Source organism: Micromys minutus (assembly GCF_963924665.1).
Source record: "Micromys minutus genome assembly, chromosome: 25".
Taxonomy (NCBI): Eukaryota; Metazoa; Chordata; class Mammalia; order Rodentia; family Muridae; genus Micromys; species Micromys minutus.
The window spans coordinates 28,708,311-28,723,942 of record NC_137960.1 but is presented as its reverse complement, the minus strand read 5'-3'; the positions used below and the strand labels follow the sequence as shown (position 1 = coordinate 28,723,942).

General features: G+C 39.7%; 1 protein-coding gene across 2 annotated transcripts in view; it reads right to left on the bottom strand.

Annotated features, from left to right (window-relative positions):
• Positions 1 to 15,632, bottom strand: part of MAN1A1 (mannosidase alpha class 1A member 1) — a 181,889-nt gene that overhangs the window by 62,679 nt on the left and 103,578 nt on the right. For both annotated transcript variants that reach the window (XM_080937813.1, XM_080937814.1), the window contains exon 6: positions 8,992 to 9,086. In XM_080937813.1, coding sequence (XP_080793939.1) covers positions 8,992 to 9,086 — 95 coding nt within the window. The remainder of the gene's footprint in view (positions 1 to 8,991; positions 9,087 to 15,632) is intronic.

The following is a 15,632-nucleotide window of genomic DNA, read 5'->3' as shown; positions in this document are numbered from 1 at the left end:
CTCTAAGCCTGTGCTCAGGTGTGCTGTTTCCTCTGGAGACTAAAAGACACTTTAAAATCTATTTGCCAGGGTGCTAGCTTCGATTACGACAGAGGTGGGAAGTAAGGGAATAGTTCAGGCATTCTGAAGATCTTCAGGTTCCTATCCCTACATGCTATGAGACTAGGAACATCAAAAGCATCCTTCGGTCAGACTGTGTGTTCTCCATCAAGGAGCTGCACACAAAGTGCACTGAAATCAGGTGTCACTCTCCTTGTTGTCCACATGTACAAGTAAATGCTTTTGGTTTGGTTGTGAATGCCTGGCAAAGATGTGATGATCCAAGGATCAGTGAGAGGATTAATGGACCACATGGAGATCTTGGCTCACTATTCCTCATCAGGAAGGGGGGAAGGGCCTATCTTCTGTTTTGGTACTTCCTCCCAGATTCCTTGACACTCAGAATAAAGTACTGTCACCTGAAGGCCCGACTATGTTTTTCTGCAAGTGGCTTTACATTTAAACAGCAACTCCGAAGTTCTTAATTAAATTTAATTAAAAATAACTTCCATTTTTCTCTCTGCTAGGATGGGTCAAAATTTGCTTTTTCTTCACACTGAACTAAAATAAGGGGGGTTATAGAAGAGACACAGGAAAATAAAATCTTTTGGAAAAAAGATCAATATTTGGAATTAACTACTTTTTTTTTCCATAAAAGCAACAAACTGCTTAGAGGCAAATAGAAAATTTTCATACAGTCCAATAAAAACACATTAATCATAGACATAGAACATGCTCCCTTCTCTGTAAACGGTGGGAATGGCCACCGTGTGGAGCAGCTGAGACCTTTATTTTTAACTGCTGCTGAGCTAAGACATTTCTCACCATAAAGGTTGGTTTCAGAGTCTGGTCTTGGACCAACCACAGCAGCTTCTGAATCAGTCTGAACCGGGTTAGAATAGCAGGTTACAGAATCTCACTGAAACCACTGAACCACAAGCTTGGGTATATTGGATACAGGGCTTGAACAAGCTCTCAAAGTCACATACACTGTGACCTTTGAAGTTTGGTGCTACTAAGGTTGAAATTTTAGGCAATCATTTTCTGGTATTTGTATATTTCAATAATTGAACTGACTACGTGTGAGTAGAGAAAAAAACTTCGAAGGCAGCTGAGAGAGGAAACAAAGCTGTCCTCAACCTTAGCAGAATCTTAGGATGCCTAACCTTGACCACAGGAGTCCTACTCCAAATCGATGGGATAGTGGATGATGGAGACAGTCTTAAAAAACTTCTCGTTACTTCAAAACACCAGAGAAGCTGAGAATTACAGGTATAAAGTGGCCATGTTAGACAGTGGAATTAGAATAGCCTAATAACTAGGAAATAGGCCTATGTGAGTACTTATAGCTGGAAAACACACCTTTTCAGTGGTTAGATTTGTACCACAATAATTAGGCAAGAGGTAGTGTGTTGGACTTGAAAAATAACTCAACACTTATTGCTTGAAATTCACTTTAAATTTGCAATGTTAATTAATAGAGACAATTAAAAAATAAATAAAAATTTAGGTAATAATTTCAGCCTGGATTTCATATGCTAGACCTAAAATAACAACACAAATATTATCAGCTTGATCATGGAGCTGTGTATCACGCCCCATGGAGTACACAGAGATATTCTGTATTTTCTGTCAGGTCTACACAAAACTAAGTTCTAACCTGGCAAGGGCAGAACTTACTTCACGTATGGGCACTGGGTGCTTGAAAGCTGAAGCCCACCATAAAGGGTCACCACCATCAGTTTAACTCTGGCTGTTCACTACCATACCGTAGAGGAAAAAGACAGTCTCTCTGCCCTCCACTTTTATTCTTATGTGGGCTTTCTGGCTAGATGTAGCGATTCCATTAATACAAGGGTGATGTCCAGGAAAAAGAACATTCAAGTTTTAATTACCTAATAACAATGAATTACTCACTGTTTCTGGGTTTGGTAGAAGTTGTCTTTGAGTTCCTTAAGTATCTCTAAGACATGGATAAAGCATCAACTGTCAGATGAAGCTCAGAGTCTATGTCTACGCTTAGATCACAGGTGAAATCTGCTCCGATGAGTAAAAGAAGACGCTTCATACTTTTCAGAGGGAATAATTATGATGAAATAGTGGTGGGCATATAAATCTCTGGGCTGGGAAGTCTATTCCAGGGCTTCCCTGAGATGTCAGGAGGAGAGGAAATACTCATTGGAGCTAAGGGTTAATACCACGAGTTTTGGCTCCTTTCAGCACAAAATCCCATCCTGTGGTGAAAAGTGCATTTTTTTTCTTGCTTTGTATATGAAGGGTACTTCTCTCCCGTGAATTATTACAGGTTGCTGCATGTAGGAAAAACAGAACAACTGGCCTTTCGGTAGGCAATTTTTTTTTTAGTAAATTTGGCTTGAAATAATTAACCTCTCAATTCAGTGTCTTTTGAAATGCTATGTCCTTTTCTCTCTTTCTGTATATCCCACTTTTATTTATATCATTATCCTCAATACTGAGAGGAAGGTCGCACTTTAGGAATGAATCCTATTATTACTCTGCGATATTTCTCCCATGCGATAATTGGATTTGCACAAAAAACTTTTTGAGTTCATCATTACAGCTATTCTTTAGTTATGAGATGACAAACTCAGGACAGTTGAAACGATATCCCACTTTTTAAAAAAAAATATCTATTTATTATATATAATTATACTGTCTCTGTCTTCAGACACACCAGAAGAGGGCATCAGATCTCATTACAGATGGTTGTGAGCCACCATGTGGTTGTTGGGATTTGAACTCAGGACCTCTGGAGGAGCAGTCAGTGCTCTTAACCTCTGAGCCATCTCTCCAGTCCAATGGCCCATATTGTAAAGTCATAGGAATAACAGCCAACAAATACTAATTTTTACTATTACAAAGGAGCTAGAAAGAGGATGCTGTTCTATATTTCCCCCCATTTTAGAGATTACTTTTATTTTATAAAATTGTCCCTGGTAAAGCAATTCTCTGCTGAGTTGTAATTTCTAAGAGAAAAAAAATTCCTTGGCTGGGAGAGTGCTTGCAGGGTGTGCACAAAGCCCTAAGTAAGATCCCAGCTCAATGAACCAGGTGTGCTGTTGCTGAGGCATAATTACCTAGGAGCATCAGATGTTCAAGGTCACCCTTGGGTACATGAGCAGCCTGAGACCAGCATCATACACGAAACTCTGTCTCAAATACAATTGAGAAGAATCCCTTTAAGTGGCTGATATACTAACTACTATAATGAACTACTCCAGGAAAGCGGGCTTGTTAATTGGAGACCTTTGTGTGTTTATTTACTTTCCAGAGTAGGGAATATGTGGCGCTCCTCAATGATATCAAAGCTTTGGCCAAGGATTTGCTGACCCTATTTCTCAAATTAAAAGAAGAATTGTCTGACTTGCATGGGAACAGATTACTCAACATGATTACCGGATGGTCCAGGAGCTCAGGTTATGCAAAAATCCCAAAAAGTCCCACTAAGAAAAAAAAATACAGCTCAACTTCCTACCCATCACATTCCTTCCATTCTCTCCCACAGAAACTCTTTTATATACTTGAGTCTGTGACAAGGTTAGGAGAAAACTGGCCATTTCCCTGACCACTAGCTTACTGATTCCCTCCACCTCTTGTCCTGCACCGGCAGTTGTGTATTGTGCAAGGACACACCGTGGTGGCAGGAGTTGTACTGAGCACATCACTTTTAAGATCTATAAGTAAGATGGATTAGTATCTCCTATAGAGCACTGATGTCTAGGTGAGTTAGATAGAAACCTGGAATAACAAAATAGCCAGAAGGGAAAAATAAACTCAAAAGAGGAGGTCAGCTTAGAAGAGTTAGAAAACTCATTCTTCTGAAGTTGGTAGAACTTGTCTTTGAGTGCGGAAAAGATCTCTGGAACATGAATAAAGCATGAACTGTCAGACGAGGCTCTGAGTCCATGTGCATGCTTAGATCACTGGTGTAAAACACCACGGGATAATGAAGCAGCGTGTTGTCTGGTAAGATGCTAGGAAATCATTAAATCAGCTTTGCTCTTTTTCACTCAGAAAATGTTTATTGATATTCTTAATCTTACTCCTATGCAGTTGAAGTATGAAACTCTAGTCAGCCTTGTTTTAAAGACACAATGCATTTCTTTGGAGTCTGAAGCCAGAAACTTTAAGACATGGTGTTCAAGTAAAATAATTTTGAAATATATACACCAAGTGCTAAGTAAAACCATAATGACACACTTATAAAATTCAAATGATTTAGGCCACTAAGCAGTGTCCTCCATTTGTCCACTGGAAACTCCAAATATGTATAAACATTTTTATATCCCTCAAGTATTAGTAACTCAGAAAGGGGGTTATCAGCATTCATATAGGACACTCTTTCTTTGTCAGAAAACATTGTGCTATGTATTATTTCTAATTAAGACCTTGTTTCAGGCAATGAAATTTATAATTTAATTATGAGCATATAAACCACAATGCAACTCATAATACAGTATGTGCTTTGTCTGACAATTAAAACAGGAAGCACATAAAGCTTCACCCAGCAGGGGGAAAACAGGTGAGGGAGCTGTGCATCATTCCTCGTCTTGCTGACTAATGAGACGCTAAACAGAGAACACTCAGGTCTCAGCCCATCTCCTGATGGTGAGCAATAAAAATCGCACACTGCAGAGAGTCCCACTAACTTAATATAGCCACCTGCAAGTGTTGGTTCAGAAAATCCACGAAGAGAAAGAAGTGATAATACAATATAGCTAAAACTAACTCATTCATCAAGAGAGACAGAATAATTATTAAGAATGCCCAGACTATATGTCTGGTGATAGAAATGAATAATGGGCACATTAACTACATTATTTTAAATTAAGCACGCACTTTAGAAAACCAAAAATCTAATATAAGTCTCTTCTACACCTAAGCTTGAATTATGCCTAGAAATAAAGAAACAGTAAAATGCTTAATTTTGAAACTCACACAGGTGAATTTTCTGGGGTAAGTTGGAGAAAAAAATAAATGCACAGGGCCCCTTGCGTAGTCACAAGATCAAACATCAAACCTTGGCATTTTGTCATTAAAGAAACTAGGCTATTCAAAAATCTAATCTGGTAGGGTGGCATTGGTTTTGCTTGGCAACTTGGGTAAGTTGTATAACCTTTTTCTACAAGAGTACTGGGGAAGCGGGGGCATGTTAGTCCAGTCAACTTTTGTAACACTTAAACTATCTAGTGACAACTAGCTCTGAAATCACAATTCCAACCAACTCACAACTTAAAATATAGCTCTTAAACTAAGAATTTGTTACAGGTGCAAGAAAAGCACCCAGCTCCCTTCCACCCCATAGAGTTTGGGACAGAATTCCCAAGATAGCATATAAATAAATTAAGTTCTCTACATATTTTTCCACTTACATAAATCCAATTTGGCCTATTGGCATTTTGGCTCCAAATATATATAAATATTCCCAATTCAAAATGCTGCTTGTTTTAAATTCAACCCAGTAAGCAGTTATCTCTGTTTGGCGAAATGATCCTATATTTGTAAATTACAAATGTGAGCTTACAGACACCACACAAAATTTATATTCTGCTTTAACAAGCAGGCTGTGGATCCTGGAGGGATGGGTCTGCCTATCAACCTCTTCAGTCAAGTCAAGTGAACAGAAGTAGAAAATCTTCCCATGACTTAGAACTAAACATTACGACAGAGACACAAAGAAATGCTTATTGTTTTGGCAAAGGAGAAGCAAAGAAACCACTTATCTTTAGGTGATAACCTGGATATTGGAGAAATGTGCACCAGTAATTGCAGTAAGTTTACCTTTTTTTGTGTGAATGTTGGCAAAGAACAGTATTCCTATTTTCAAAATTGAGAAGGAAGTGCTACATTATAACAACATATCCACCAGTCAGTGTTTCCTTTAACAGAGCTGTGCTGGGTTTAAAAGCCAGTCAGCAGTAACTGCCCATTCTATTCTACAAAGTATTCTCAACCTCTGCCCCCGCCCCCAGCCATCTCCCCACCTGCTTACCTTAGGTACAAAGTCTACAAACATTCTCTTGTTTTGAGAAGAGAACTGAGAAAATAGTACCTTGCTGGACCTAATTCCTCCTCGTTTCTCCTTTAAAACACTTACTAGTGTCAGCCTTCAATGGTTAGAAAAAGCTCTGTGCCAGCAGCCCCCTTTCTTCAGGCCTCACTGTGAAAATACAGACTCAAAGGAAATAGCACATTCGTAGAATATCAGCAGCTGCACTGTGCAAACACGATATAGGCATACTCCAAGTGCCACTTTCTCCCCATCGGAAAAAGTTCAAGATAACTCAAGCTTTTCAGGTGGGAAGAGACCGGGCTCAATTCATGGGCTTAACTAGGCAGATGAGCACCAAGAATCCTACGATCATTCTGCCAACACCCATTTTGTAAATGTGCGGCCTGTCACTGCTGTTTGGTAAACAGGAATTAGAGTGGATAAAATATTTAATAGTGGAAACAGCAACCAGACTCATCTAAATTGGCAAAAACTCAAAAAGAAAAAAAAAACCCCAAAAAAACCCAACAACAACAAATAGATGTTCCTATCAGCTGCCAGATGATTACATAATTTCCTGTACTATAAATGAAGACATTGGAAATATATAAATAAATACAATCATTTTTTTAAAAGCCATATGCAGTTGTTTTTATAATTTTTGAAGCAATGTCCTAAAAATATTATTCAAAATAAGTATGTTTTTATGAGAAATCTGAATGCCCCAGTTAAAGAATTCTTGACCAGTATACACACATACACACATACATACACACACACACAAGAAAATTCAAGATTTAAATAGTATTCCTTTGTGTACCAAAAAATATTTCTGTAGTACACTCAAGATTTCATTCACTTCACTATGAGTCACAAAAATATGAAACCAAGTAAAGTTAATAGTAATATTTACAATTGTTTCAAGAAACATCACAACCAATATTATACTACCCAATTAAACATATGCAAAGAAATAAGCCCATCTTTTTCCTTGGTTTTTGGAACTCTTTGTTCAACTGCAGAAAGCCTCAGCATTAGCTCCAGTGAATCTTGGAGCAAAAATTAGAGCCATTGTCTGCCCTAGGAGCTTAAACCTTGCCTCCAGGTCCAAGGTGTACTCACTTGAATGGCAAGTTAGGGTTCTGGAAACTGAAGACCATTTGGTTTTCTAAGGAGTGTCCACTTTATCAGAAATGGTCTAGGTTGATCAAAATCTTGGTTTGTTAACCTGAGAAGGGTCACTGAAGACTACTAAACTAGCTTGCCTTCCAGTTTCTGGAAAATTTTTAGAGAAAAAGTTTTTTTTTTTTTTTTTTTTTTTTTTTGCTCCAAACAAAACCTTGAAGAAACTGGGGAAAATGCACTTGGTAAACAGTTAGCAAACCGCTAATGCTTATATCAGATTCCTGAGCTGTCGAGTGTTTTTCTGACCAGATCTTATGAAAGCTAAGGAAACAGTACCTTGGTCAGAATGGTGCCTACAAATATGAAGTCGGAGGATATGGGAGGTAAGCATCCCCCCAACCCCCCTCTTGCAGGCCAACCTTAGAGGCAGTACAGAACATAAAAAGATAACACAAGCTGACAGATAGGGCCTCAGGAGCCCTGACAGGGGAAACAAATCCTGAGATATCACACTATTTGGTAGAGAAACTAGCTCAATTTAATACAGCCTTATAGTGTGACTTTCCTGTCTTTTTGTCTCAACATGCCCAACCTGCCCCACAGATAGGCACACAGATTGTCCTATCAACAAGTTAAATGTAATTCCAAGGTTTATATAGGAAATTTATAAATGAAAACAAAACAATCTTGGAAGGTTTTATTTTTCACTATAAGAAAAAAAAAAGAAAACAATCACTACTTTCATGACTCACTTGGGTATAAAAAATGTCATTAAAGTAAGTAATTGTTTGTTCTAGTTTGGTCAGACCACCACATGGCTTCCTGTAGTGTTTCTAAGGTAAACCAAGCATTTCTGTGGACTTGTAGCACTGTGCACATAAACATCTCGGTACACACGCTAGCACTCCCCTTTATTACTGTCTGGCCCCAGAGACTCCTAATCTTTCTGTGACTCTAGTTCCCCATGAGCAAAGTGAAAAGTCAACAGAGGTGACCATAGTGAGGTCTTCTGAGGATTATACACGGAAGAGCTGGAAAGAACCTATCACATTTTTTGTTGTCCAGGATAGCAGTCATCATTATCATATACTACACACAAAAGGCCCGTATGCTACCAGAAACTTATGGGTAGAAAAATGCTAAGAGGGAACGCTTAAAACACAATTACTTAGTTAATGAAATACTAAAACTGCAACGAAAACTCAACTCACTCCCTTGGGGAGCACTACAAAGTATTTGGCCAGTTATTTTTTTTATTTGTTATCACTTGAGACACCATCCTTAAGGTCTTAGCTGACCAGTCTTCTCCATGCAAAGGGGCTGGTTGATATGTCAATGGACCAGGCCCATTTGCTCTTTACTACTTGTCTTGGCAGCTCCCAACCTCAGATATTCAGGTACACCGGCATTTTGCAAAAAATTAAGTTTGATTAGTCTAATAGTTATTACTCTGCAACATCTCCACCTCCAGTGGATTAAACAACTACCAGAGTAAGCAACCCTAGGAATACGCTTAAAATGCTTTTCTAATAACTAAAAAGATGAGCCTGCTCTTGGTATTTAGGGAGTGGGATAGTACCAGCAATACAAGAGCACTATTAAACAGAGAAAACTTCAGCTCAAATCTGCTTCGCACGATTCTGTTAGGACCATGTTAGCTCACAGCAGCATTCCATCTGAGACCACAGGACAATGAAGGGCCAACACAGATCTAAGACACTCCGTTGAGGTCTACTGTCAGCATCGTACATGTGATTAACCATCTCACGAGATATTCCACCTTAAAGTACGTTGTTGAAAATGAAGACTTTTACCTTTTCATATTCAGCAATGCCCAAGGTATTCCAGAAGGAGTATGAAATGCAGGTAGCAATTTTACCCCAAGTTCCACTGCTTTCTTTCGAAATATCTGAAAAGTTAAACAATTATGTAAGCTACTGTTGCAAATAAGACATTAATGTTCTCCACTGTTATCCATACTTAGTACTTTACTTTGCAACTCTGCCTGAAACAAGTAGTAGATCATGAACTGGTCCAGGGACCACTGCACTGTGGGCTTTTTATGTTCAACTTTGGTTATGCCTTGGTACACTGAGGAATAAAGTAGCAAAATTCAGACATGTGGGTCTTAACTTCCTAGGTCTTAATTTCTGGTCTGAGTCTGCTGTTGCAGACATTTGAAAGCATCATAGACAATCCAGGTAATGTCTACAATTTTTCCAGGAGATGAACTCACTGTTTTTGCACATTTCTTAGCTTGAAAAGTAGGAGGTTTATCCTAGGTATATTTACTTAGTGGGGCATAGAGAAAAACAGTTTTAGAAAGAGATAGTATATACAGGATCAAGCCCTTGAAGTTTTAACTTTCTGATATTAAATGAACTAGGTAACAGTTTAGTTGGGTACAGACTCTGTCCAGGGTGAAATAGAAAGATTCATATGAATATGTAGAACACAGATAACAAGGGTTTAGCAAGATTCTATTGTAGAGACAATCTTTAATTGAATGGCTACAGCATAGGCCTGGGGCTAAGAAAAGGATAGAGAGAGGTGTCAGGAGTAGGCATGCTCTTCCCCACACAGATGAATGCAAAAGGAACTTGCAGGATAAAGTGGCTTGTTGGACCAAATGAACACATGGGCAGATAGGGTGGTGCCCACGGTCTAGGTCAAAATCAGGAATAATCATAAATGTTCGAGTAAGGATTTGTTGTTGTTAAGTTAGAACAGTGAAATGTTTGGAATAAAATTCCACTGGGCTGAACTGTGCTTTTAGGAAGAGTGACCAGATATGTTCAGCCAGTAGTTGAAATCAAAGTACTGGCAGGGTCACTCAAAGAAGGACAGACACCAACCTTCCCTGAAGTAGGTATGGCACCAGACTGGTACTTTGTCCTCTCACCGTCAAAGGGTATGATTTAGTCTGGTTCACTGTTCCCTTCTACTTTCTCCTCAAACACTGAAATCCTGGACAAACAGAATAAAGGATGATGCTAAGGTCCTTCCTCTACCAATGTGGGAGCACTGGCCACAGGGCTTGTCGAGGAAGTCCTCTGTATTTTATCCAGAGAGAATGGCTCCTCACAATTTCTATTCCAAGACCTGAGCCTCCCAAAGACTTGGGCTCCACAAGAGACAGCGACCCAGTAATGCTAACATGAAGATCACCATATACATTCTATTCTTTTCCAATTTAGGTCTCATTTAATAATGGACATTAGAAAGAAATGAGCTTCAAATGAAAACCCTGGCAATCAACTGAGGTAAACTGATACACTGTATACAAATAAAGGCACATACATTTGTAGCATAAGGGAAAAAAATATCAGAGGTCATTTCCGCCACAAATTATCTACTGTCATCAAAAAAGACAATTTCTAGCAATAACGGTGCATGGAAAGAAGGGAATGACAATAATAAAACACATCCATGGATTCATTCTTCCTCCCCATTCTTTGTTTTCACCTAAAAATCCCAAGCTGTCTTCTATGGTAAGGATTTATGCTACCACTGCCCGGCCATCTGTGGACTTTCTGGTCTTCACCCAACTTTTAAAACTGTTAATTAACTCCTTTACAACATAGTTACATAAGACAGAAGTCAAACTATGCAATTAAATCACCATCTTGGATATAAGCATATGGCGTGTGAGCTAAAGGCTCAGGCTTTGAAGGCACAAATGCCTGTGTTGGAATCTCTGCTGTACTGCTTCAAGTTCATTCGTCTTGGCCCCACTGCTTAATCTCTCTGAGCCCAAGATTTCTTGCCTAGAAAGTGCAGATAACAGCAGCATTTGCTTTTGGAAAGCTGTGGAAAGACATAAACAAGTTATTATATTTACAAGCCTTAGATTAAACAACACTCACTCTATAAATTAGGTGTACTTTTGATGATCGGAATAGCATATATCCTCAAGGAGAGAGGCTGCCTCTTCTAATAACTCTGCTTCCTCCCCTCTATAGTTCAATTATGAGCAGAAAGAGCTGTATCCCCAGTTCAGACCACACGATCACGCTCTTCCTGTTCTTTTCTTTGACTCATTAGAACACATCATGAGGTGGGTATCTTGCTGTTTTCTGAAACTTCATCTGTCCCACACTGAGTTAATAATTGAATATCCCAGATAAACTTCCCTAATTCCATCACTGATGATATTTATTGAGTTCCTTGGACTTGTGATTTGACTTATTAACCTCAGTCACCAGAGGGAGAACCAGGGTCAGTTCTGAAGTGTCCTGTGCACAGTTCCCTGGAAGATGAGCACCGTCTATGTTCTCACCACCAGGTAAAACAAAATCGACAATTAAAAAACGTCTTCCTACCTCAGCCTTCAGGCTTTCTCCTGTCCAGTAAACTGTGTAATTTTCTAATATTTTTGTTCAAGAAATCAATGATTTGGCTGCTTTACTAATCTTTTTAATGATGCCAGTGAGTGAATCAGGCCTGTGTGTCATGTTTGTTCACTCAAAGGTTGCTCTGGCTGTTTGACTTCATAGTCTCAAATTTTGTTCAAGGTGTGACATTGTGAGCATCTTTATTTAGGCAGGTCCCTCATTTCACTGCATCTTTTGAGCCCATCAAATCAATTCATTCTCCAAGGCTCAAGCCAATTCTCACCCCCAAGACCTTTGCGGTCCACAGATGCCAACTCTGACAAGCCTGCATCACACACTGCAGTATTTGCAAAGGCCTGGGATGGATTGCTAAATGTTTTCTTTTACTTTCGTGTCACCTGATAATTTTCCTTTCTTCCCGAAAGTAAAAGAGATTTCAACTTTTCCTTCACCCCTTGTTTTATAGTCAGTCAAGATGGAGCATTCTGCATTTCAATGTGTTGATATCAGCAAAGGACTCATACGGCCAGTATGGAGGAAGGCAGAAAGTATTATTCTCAGTGGATAAGGAAGCATTGACTTGCCAGCTCAGAATCTGACCTTCATGGTGTCTGCTCCCTGCCAGCTCAGCTTGCTCTCATCTTTGGGAATCTGTTTAAATATCCTTCTCAAGAGAGTTCTTCTAAGCATCCCCTACCAAAATTGCTCATCTTCCTTTAGCGTTTACATTGCCTTCTGTGCTTCCCGGACCACTGTTTGCCATGTCATGATGACTTATTTGCTTTTTCATTTGTTATTTTGACAACCCCACAAGATAATCGAATCGACATAAAAAAAAAAAAAAAGCATGGGGTAAATCACGACACACCTATACACAACACCACCCCAGCAACACAGGAGCTGGAATTCTAAAAATTGCCCATTTAATAAGCAAATGGAGAAACCAAAGGTTGATTTAATGCCTGAGGCACAGTGCTTGCAATGGGGCTCAATGAATTCTGCCCGTATGGTATGTTACTGTCATCTCAGGAATTCTAGAGTCTTAAGCCTAGATGTCATGAAAGGAAAATTATAAAACAGTTTTGTAGATAAACATTAATCATCCCGTTGATGCTTTAAGGAATAAGTAATAATTTCAACTCTCACTGTTATTTGCTACGACTTAAATTTTTTTTAATTTAAATTTTATTTTCTTGTGCACAGGTGTTTAGTTTGTATTTGGTAGGTGTATCACATGTGGGCAGTGCTGTTGGAAGTTAGAAGGTGTCAGAGCCCCTGGAATTGGAATTACAGACAATTGTGGGTTGCTATGTGGGTGCTGGGAATCAAGCCCTGATCCTCCACAAGAATAACCAGAGCTCTTTTTGCTGATTCATCTCTCTAGTCCTCCTTCTGCTTTTCAAAGAAAAGGTACTTGGAAGCAGAATCAGACTCTGAAAGAGAGCATTTTTCAGATGTGCCGTGATGTGCTCGTAATAAAACTGGCTTATAAAATTAACACTGTTAAGAGAGTGAAGGAGACACACCACAAATCAGTCTAAAGGGCAATTAAGCTTTAAGTGGTCCATCTTGGATGATGTGCTGAACATCACATTATTTCAAAAGCATGGTAGAAGGAACTTTGGTGTCCCTTCAAGGGGCACAGCATAATGGCAGGAATAGGGCTGGTTGCAGGTGCCCGGGGTCCAGGGCTGATCCTGTTTGTTGTGTCAGATTGGGAGGGGGGAACAGTCTGGCTTGGTTTCTCCAGTATAATCAAGACAATTGGCTGACTACTTTTGTTTTTGCTTTATCATTGGGAAACACTATTACACAGAAGTCACAAAATGAGATCTGACCATATGTACACGTGTGTAAATCCAAAAGGAAAAAAAAAAAGACACAATGTCAATTTTTAAAAACAGGTTCTGAGAACGTATCATCCAATTCTGAATCAATCTTGGATTCCAAGGCTTGTTGGCACTAAACTTGTCAGGGAAGATTTAAACTGTAAGGGCATGATGAGAGCTCATAAAATGTAACCCTGCTTATAGCCGAGGACTTTCTATTCCCTCCCCCATTACTTTTCTAAAGGCCACTAAAAGAGAACAGTTCTTTTAATAACTATCCATCAGTTGGAGACGTTTTATGACCCAACAAGAGTTTTCCAAAACATTTTCTGTTACAAAGCTTCTGACTACCTTCATGGCAAAAGTCAAAACTAATAGAATTTGCTGAAAGAAGGGCATGAAACAGCTTCTCAAGTAACCTTTCATGCGTGTAACCTGCAAACATCTTTAAATAAGAACTTTAATGGACCACAGCTAAGAGTCTCAGAACAAACACATCAAAACGGGATCTTTTCATTATGTTTAAGTAACATCACCATAGCCTCGTTGAGTTTCGGCTCAATGTTTCAAAAATTCAAAAGTTAAACCCTATCAAGTAAAACATTAATCTCTTTACTGTATCTAGCCTTCCCAATAGGATCAGACAAGGCTGTAAGCAAGATGTATTGCTTTCCTTGTCATCCTTGTTTACAGTTCCCCGAAGAACTGTACAAGAGGAATATACACCCCAGAGCAAAGAGAAAGGGAAGAAGATATAAACAAGAACAGATGGCTGCAGAAAGGAACACTCTCACCCCAACATGCTGCAGTCTGAAGTGCACACTCGATACCAAAGCCTTTCTTAAAATTCCCACACTGGGAACTTCACTGTCAATAGATCAAGCACCAATTCTCCATTAGGATCCACAGAGTTTACCTAGTACTCATTTTCATGATGTACAGCCATCGGTGAAAGGTGTCATCCCATTTATGATAAATACCTTGCAGAAAATAAGTGAGCTGATACACTATTCAATGAGGTGATTAACTTGCACATAAAACCAGCCCAAATCAGTCCCTAAACCAACATACACTACCAAGACACCCAAGTTTGTTTGCTTTTTTTATTTTACTTAGGGTTACATTTTGAAAGGTTTAAATATTACAATCAAGATGTATAGGAGAGCAAGGTTAGCAGAACTTAAAACTCAATGTCATCAGAAGTTATTGACCTCCATATAGGCAAAGACGTTCTATCCAGTTTAAATGCTGGCTTGCTCACAATTATATCATCCTGCAGCATCTCCTGACATCTCTGATTGGTGCCATTCTTTTGTTTTTACATCATGTGCATGTTTGTATGCATGTTCACATATGTGTCTGTGCACATGTGTGTAGGAAGTCGTTGGCGCCAATAGATGACGCCAGCTTCTTGCCCATTGTTCAGACTACAAAAACCTTTCCCCTCGTGTTGCTTGGCAACAACATAAGTCACAGCCCACTCTCGGGGCACGTGATTGAGCTACAGGAGGATGCACCAATCAGGTAGCAACACAAGTCTCTTGGGCATATATAGCAGTGCATTTCTCCCCCACGTGGAGAGGGAGATAGTGGAGAGATGGCAGAGAGATACCACGTGGAGAGAGACCCGATAGGAGAGATTGCGGGAGATCCCGCGTGGAGAGAGACTGGGCAGAGAGATCGCACGTGGGAGACTGCACGTGAGAGGTTGCCTATACAGCAGACCCCGGTAGGGAGTCCCCGGCTCAGAGAGAAGTTTCCTGCTCAAGAAGTCCCCTGCTCAGAGTGCTGTACAATAAAGGTTGTCCACAGAAGAATCCGGTTGTTGCACGCCTGTTCCTATTGGCGGGAAGCGTGGGCGTGTGACACATGTGGGTGTGTATGGCTGTGCATATGCAGGCCAGAAGAGGGTGTTGCTATACCTTGTAGATTTCAGAGACTAAACTCAGAAATTCAAGCTTGGGGACAAGGGCCCTTACCTGATAATGTAGCCAGTATTGCTCTTCAATTTATTTATGTGGCTAAGTCTTACCAATTCAGAATGTCTAGCTTGTCATGTTGTCTGGGAATCCCCTATATTTGCCTCATGGGCTCTGAGATAACAAGGAGGCCACTCCATCTGTCTAGCTTTTCTGTGAGTGCAGGGAAACTGAACTCCAGGCTACACTTGCTTGGTATACATGTGTTGTGAATGGCTTATCTACTTAACCACCTCTCTAACCCTCATGCAACTATTTTGACCAGAGGGACTGTGCCTCATGTATCCCACCATGTGTTTCTCATTCTGTGCCT